We start from the raw sequence: 7,210 nt of genomic DNA, 5'->3' as shown, positions 1-7,210 counted from the left end.
GGAGTCCTGGGAAACCAATGAGTAACATGAAAATACTAGTCACCTAGGGATAGGGGGATTACATGCTGATAAAGAGAGAGGGGATACTACACACAAACACCACCTGCTCAATAGTTCTGAAGAATTATACTGAGGAAAACCTATGAAAATAGAGGAAACCTAAGGATAAGAAAGAAACCTCACATTTACATTCTTTTCATTCCCTGAAATGAAAGGGAGAACATGAATGTTTGTATTGCCAAATGTATATGGCCCTTTGATTCAATCCAAAACCCCTTTAATAAAAGACTTTGTTCTGTGAGGTTTAGATTCGGTCAAAGGGTTACACTTGAGGACCTAGAGGGCCACATGTGGTCTTGAGGCCACAGGTTTCCCACCCCTGGTCTATGATTTGCAAGGATCACAAGTAACCATGATTCAGCACAATATTAAGATTCTACATTAGAACCATGAAACAATAACCAGTATAAATCCTAACTGGACTTCCATAAGTTAAAAATGCAAGACTTTAGATGATGATTTCAGTTATTAAAATAATTAGAAAATAGATATGTGAATAAGGCAGAGAGACTGGCATTACTTTGCATAAATGAAGTTTGGAAAAAACTTCAATGATATGAACGATTATTAAACAGAAAGTGATAATTAACTCTTCTCTATGTACAGTGAAAACATCCAGAAAAATAGGCTTCAAAACAAGAAAAATTTAGGTTGAAGGGAAAAATTTCTTAATTCAAAGGTTCATTCAGCACTACAGTGGATTACTGACATAAGATAGGAGTGGAGAGAATGTCTTTAAAAAACAGTAGAATGGCACCTGTCCAAAATTATTTGGGATAATCTTATCTAAAGGCAGAGACACTAAAATACAAGATGACCTTTGTAAGGCCTCTTCTATTTTTATAATTCCACAAACCAAACAACTACAGTTTTATTAATAGCATATATCAATGTATTTGCCAGCATCAACAGAATGGCATAGCTTCATTTGAATCACTAAAATTCATTTGAATACTAAAACAAATGAAAGTACTACTGGTGTCTATTTTACAAACTCAAATACTCTTCTACTAAGAGGCTGGTTTTATAGGTCATCAGCACAAGAATCATACCTCAAGGAGCGGCTAGGCGGGGCAGTGAGTAGAGTGCAGGCCCTGGAGTCAGCAGGACCTGCTTTTGGATCCGGCCTCAAACACTTAACACACACCAAAAAAAACCTAGTGGTGTGACCCTGGGCAAGTTACTTAACCCCAACTGCCCTCCAAAAAGCAAAAACAAAATAAAGAATCATACCTCAATTTGCTGGCAAATTTTGGACTCTAAATCGGTCATTTTTTCACTGTCACCATTCTCAGCCATTGTGGGAGCCTGTAATTTTTCAAAAGAAATCTGCATGAAGTTATCTTATTTTTGCAGGTAAACAGTAAACTCATCTATGAAAACTAAAAAACTTTAGGACCCAATGCCTCCTCCCACCGATGTCTGGTGATTGTTTGCCAGGAATCCTGGCAGCATCACATCTCTGTTAAATAACATCAAGGGTCATGGTTATTATCACCTAGGTAATAATTTTATGTATTTCTTACGTAAGTTTTTTTTTAGCCCAGGCAGAGGGGGAAAAACACACTGGTTTACAGAGCCCTTTTTTAAAAACCCATTCTTTGTTAGGGCAAGTCATATCTCATATTTAAAGGTTTACAAAGCACTTTCCTTACAGTAACTATGAATAGTAGGTAAAGTAAATATATTTTGTAAATGAGGAAACAAGCAAAGAGAAGTTAATCAATTTTTATACAGACACAAAGATTTAAAGTTCTGTTCTGAGTTTGGAGCCTAGACTGTGAATCTAAAGATTGTTACACTTTTTGCTCATATATAAAAACATGGGAAACTTACCTGCTGATGTCTTAATGGCCTATTTTCTGATACAATTTCAATTTGTAATTTATTTTTTAAAAAACTTTTAGGGGTGGCTAGGTGGCACAGTGAATAGAGCACCAGTCCTCGAGTCAGGACAACCTGATTTCAAATCCGGCCTCAGACACTTAACACTCACTAGCCCTGTGACCTTGGGCAAGTCACTTAACCCCAATTGCCCTACCTTACTCCCTGCAAAAAAAAAAACACAAAAAACTTTTACAGTATTGATCTTAGATGTACTGATATCAAAGTGCTTTTTAAAATGATTCCAAAGAAATGTTTTCATTTATACCTATTTCCTGACTCATAAACCTTAGTGATGGGTAATGTGAAATTTCTTCTCATTAATATTCAAATAAAAGCAATATTTCTCTTTCTGATTGCAAAGCACTTATGGAAAAATAAGCCGATTCAAAAAATAGACAACAGAATTGAGGGACTGAAAGGAACCTTAAGAGCAATGTTCAAAAGATTCACCTTAATCCTAGTGGCGAGTAAAAAAAGAAAAAAAGATTCTGTTATGTCAAAGAAAAAGCACTAGGTGGAACAGCACCGGGTATGTGCTAAAGTCATAGGCTGAAACCTCAATTATGGCATGAACTATGGTTCTCAAGAAATCTTTAAAGGTACTACCAGGGTAGACCAAGGGGTCTTCTCACCCTGTATTCAAACAAGTTCTTCACTTAATATGATATTCTAAGTACTAGGCCCTGTAACAGTCTGAGGCTATTAGGCTAATAGGCCAAGGAGATCAACTAGTCCAACTTACTTGTTTTACAGATGGAAAGACTGAGGGCCAAAGAAGTTAGGTAATGTGTCCAAAGTCATAATTTGTTAACTAGAGAAAGGGAAGATTCAAAGTCAGGCCTCCTCCATCCTAATGCCTATCTTCTATTATAACTTTATGCCTGATTTCTCTTCTACCGTATTTGCTTTAAAATGGCATACAAAATCTGCCAAATACAAAACAAATACCACCATAACTTTTCCAAGTATATTCCCTGATGGGCATTACTTAGCAAAACAAAACTCCAGGGCAGATTTGCTCGCGCTAGTCTTTGGTCATGGGAATTTAACCTGCATATTTTGACATCAGAACTAGCTTACTCAAGCATCCGGCCAACTTGGTCCACTGGATGATGACGGTCTTAACCTGCGGACTTGGGGCTATTCTGGCCCCTCAGGTTTTCTCCTACCTCGGCCCTTTTAGGTCCTTGACTTACTGGATCAGACACCTTCTGCAAACACAACCAGGGCTTTCGGTATCGCTCTTTTAAAAAGTCCCGAAGACCCTCTTAGAACCCGGCAGCCGCGGCTGGGCGCACCGCGCCCGGGCCGCCTGGCCTCTCTCTCCCACCCGGAGGCTTCCATGCGCACAAGCTCGGAGCTCCCACCGCCAGCCCTGGCGCGCCCCCGAACATCCGCCTTCCGGCAGCGGCCTCTTCCCGGGCCCAGATGTGGAGAGAAGACCGGACAGGAGGACCCAAGAAGAAGGGAGAGATCCGCGGCGGAAGAGTGAGGGGGCGCCGAGCAGGCTCTGCCCGCAAGAACCCCATCCGAGAGAGTTTCTTTCTCAGGGAAGAGCCAGAAGCCGCGGCCCCGGGCCCAGCACGTGTGTGGTGCCGCGAGGTTCCGGTCTGGTCGGCTCCATCCCAGGGCAGCATGCGTGGCCCGCGAGGAGAGGCAGCACGCGCCAGCCCTCCCCCCACCCTCCTCAGCCCCCGCGCAAAGCCGGCCCTGCGGCCGCCGGGCTCCGCAGCCAAGCCTCCCGGCGCGAGGGCCCAGCAGCCTCCAACAGGAGGGCAGAAGCGGAGGCCGGGCCGTCCAGGATCTCCATGCCAGCAGGAGGGGAGGGTGGAACGGAAAGAGAAAGAAAGTCAATACCACCTCTCCCCAGGAAAACAAAAAAAAAAAAAACAGGTCTTCAAGCCCCTCACCTATTCCGTGAGGTTCCGGCAGGGTCTTCGCCGCCCCGCCACGCTCCTCACAACCCACGAACTCACTCTCCGATTCCCTGTGACTGTGGGCCGCCTGCGCTCGTCCTCTATTTAAAGGCCGGAGCTGGGCCCCGGCCCAGCAGCCCCCGCGGCAGGAGGCGGAGCCTCGCCTCAGCTGGAGGAGGAGCTAAGGTGAGAGCATGCGCCGTGTCTTGCGCCCGCGGGAGGGGCCAGCCTAGGGGCCCCATGGACGCTAAACCCCCGAGCTGTGGCGGGTCGCTGAAGTTCGGGTGTTAACACAAGGCTTTTGGGTTGTGCTTTCGGGCATCTGAGTCTACCACCGCTCTTGGCCCCGACTCCCGGCTTTCCAAGGACGTGCTGGGCAGGGTTTCTCTCTCTAGTTAAAAGGAAGGCGGCTGCCTTTGATGTTGTCACTACCAGACATCTAACCTGTGTTTTTAGCTTAACCCCAGCTCGTTTAGAAGCGAGGAACAGCTTCATCACTGGAACATTCCTGTTAACAGGAAGTAAATATCACTGAACAGTTCTGTTCATATTCCGGCTCTTTGGAGTCTCCTGCTCAGGCCATCAGGAATCTCTTTTCCAGCAAGCCCACAATAGGGTCCGAGCACAGACGTCCTGGACGGAGACGTGTCCACGCGTTTCGTTAGAGCGTACTCAGGGAATTCTTTTTAGGGCCGATTACCAAACACGCAATGATAAAAGGCATAATGTTTATTCACCAAGCTAGGAAAACTGAAGCAACTAAACTTTAAAAAAAATTATAACTAAACATTTCTTAAAAACATAAACTTAAAAAAGGAGAAGCACATTGCCAAATTCTTTTTGAGATGTTAGTGTGCCTGGACACACCTGGCATGCCTTGTACCTGCACCGATGTCTCTATAAATTATTTCTTGGAGGGGTGGAGGAACTGTACAAATTAAGCCAAAGAACACAGAGTGAATGTGGTTATTCAACTGTAAAATGGGGATAATAATAGCATCTACCTTCCAGGGGTGTTGTAAGCATCAGGAGATAATATTTATAAAGGCCTAGCACAGTGGCGGGTGCAGAGCAGGCACTAAATAAATGTTGCTTCCTTCTTTTCTTCCATTTTCACCTATTATGCTTGCTTGCTTGCTTCTAATGTTCAGTTTTTAGCCAAGACCGAGAGGGGGAAATAATGTTTTACAACTGTATTTCAAAAGATCAGTTTTGGAACTGGTAGAATGCAAGCACTTTATTTTATGACCAAAACACCCAGCAACGAATGAACAAACTGAAGTTGGGAGAAGTTAACTGAATTGTTCAAGGTAACACAACTACTAAGTATCTGAGATGGAATTTGAATCCAGGTTTTCCTGCCTCCAAGTCCAGTACTTTCTTTTTAATTCTAAAGACAAGGTCAACGGTTTGGGTTTTTCTTATCCTTTCCCCCCTTAAAGCTTCCTTAAAACAATGCCTAGTGTAGGAAGACTTGCCTACATTAATTAAGGTCACACAAAAAACATATCAACAGCAGACATGCAAAATAAAATGTTAAAGCTTATATGTCTTTCCCTTTCATCAAAATGTAAATAAGTTGCACTTTGTGGTTTTATGTATGGTTTTATTCCTGTCTTCTGATTTAAGTCAGTTGTTTTGATATCATTAAGTTTATAATTAAGATTAGTTTGAAAATAACAAACACACATTTATTACCCACCTACCAGTGTCAAAAAACTCTGCCTAAGTGCCTAGGACACAAATGCAAAAGTGAAACCCGGGACCTATCATTTTACATCTAAAGAGTATGTGATAGGAAGGCTAGGTGTGGAAGTGAATAGAGAGCCCTGGAGACAGGAGCTGAGTTCAAATTAACCTCAGACACTTAACATTTACTAGCTCTGTGACCTTGGGCAAATAAGTCACTTAAGCCCAATTGCCCTGCCTTCCCCCCTCCCAAAAAGCAAAAAAAAAAAAAAAAAGAGTCTGTGATACAGCTAATAATAGAAAGGAAACAGTTAACTGGGGAAAAAATCTTTGCAGTAAATTTCTGTGATAAAGATCTAATTTCCAAGATATATAAGTAACTAATTCAAATGTATAAGAGCCATTCTTCAATAGATAAATGGTCAGAGGGTAGGGACAGTTCTCTTTTATTTATTTATTTTTAGTTTCCAACATTCATTTCCACAAGATTTTGAGTTACAAATTTTCTCCCCATCTCTCCCCTACCCCCACCCCAAGTTGTAGAGCATACTGATTACCCCTTCCCCCAATCTGCCCTCTTTTATGCCCCCCCCCATACCTTCCCTTACTTTCTAATAAGGCAAGATGGATTTCTATACCCCACTGCCTATATATCTTATTTCCTGGTTGCATGTAAAAACAATTTTTTTAACATTTGTTTTTAAAACTTTGAGTTCCAGATTCTCTCCCTTCTCCCCTCCTCACCCACCCCAACTGGGAAGATAAGCAATTCAATATAGGTTATACATGTGTAGTTATGCAAAACATTTCCATAGTAGTTATAAAGTGAAAGATTAACTATATTTCCTTCCATCCTATCTCATCCCTCATTTATTCTATTTTCTCCTTTGACCCTGCCCCTTTTCAAAAGTGTTTGCCTGGGGGAGGTCAGGTGGCTCAGTGAGTAAGAGCACCAGCTCAGTGAGTAAGAGCACCGGCCCAGAGTCAGGATGACCTGGGATCAAATCCAGTCTCTGATACTTAGCACCACACACAGAAATAACTGGCTGTGTAACCTTGAGCAAGTTACTTAACCCTAATTGCTTAAAAAAAAAGTATTTGCTTGTAATTACCCTCTCTCTGAATCTACCCTCCGTTCTATCATCCTCCCTCTTTCCCCCTTCCCCCCCTACTTTCCTGTAGGATAAGATACCCAACTGAATGTGTATGTTATTATATTATATCCTTAAGCCAAATCCAATGAGAGTAAGGTTGACTCATTCCCTTTCACCTTCTTGCTCTATCCCTCCATTGTAACAGCCTTCTCCTGCCTCTTTTATGTGATATTCCACCCCATCCTCTCCTCTTCTCCTCCCAATATATTCCTCTCACCTCTTAATTTTATTTTTTTTATATCATCCTTTCACATTCAACTCACCCTGTGCCCTCTATGTATACATGTGCACATATATACACATAATATATATACATATAGACACACCTACCTATACATACATTTTCCCTTCAACTATCCTCATACTGAGAAAAGTCTCATGAGTTACAAATATCATCTTTCCATGTAGGAATGTAAATAGAGGAACAGACAGTTCTCAAGGGAAGAAATAAAATTTCCCAAAAGCCATATGAAAAAGTGCTCCAAATCATTAATATAGAGATGC

The 7,210-nt window shown here is 42.1% G+C and overlaps 1 protein-coding gene across 2 annotated transcripts in view; it reads right to left on the bottom strand.

Moving 5' to 3' along the window:
* SSB (small RNA binding exonuclease protection factor La) overlaps nucleotides 1–4,019 on the bottom strand; it is a 14,558-nt gene extending 10,539 nt beyond the window's left edge. Inside the window, exons 1-2 of one of the 2 annotated variants that reach the window (XM_069080149.1) lie at nucleotides 3,858–4,019; nucleotides 1,294–1,368 (exon numbers count right to left, since the gene is read on the bottom strand). Coding sequence is in view for 1 of the 2 variants with exons in the window: in XM_069080148.1 (XP_068936249.1) it covers nucleotides 1,294–1,359 (66 nt within the window). In the remaining variant the exon portion in view is untranslated. The remainder of the gene's footprint in view (nucleotides 1–1,293; nucleotides 1,369–3,857) is intronic. The other variant, XM_069080148.1, reaches the window with a different exon arrangement.
* Between the last annotated feature and the right edge of the window lie 3,191 nt (nucleotides 4,020–7,210).

This window comes from Petaurus breviceps, unplaced genomic scaffold, assembly GCF_028583685.1.
Source record: "Petaurus breviceps papuanus isolate PSGF00001 unplaced genomic scaffold, PetGlider_PUasm1.0 91133, whole genome shotgun sequence".
Taxonomy (NCBI): Eukaryota; Metazoa; Chordata; class Mammalia; order Diprotodontia; family Petauridae; genus Petaurus; species Petaurus breviceps.
This window is presented reverse-complemented; position numbering and strand designations above follow the sequence as displayed.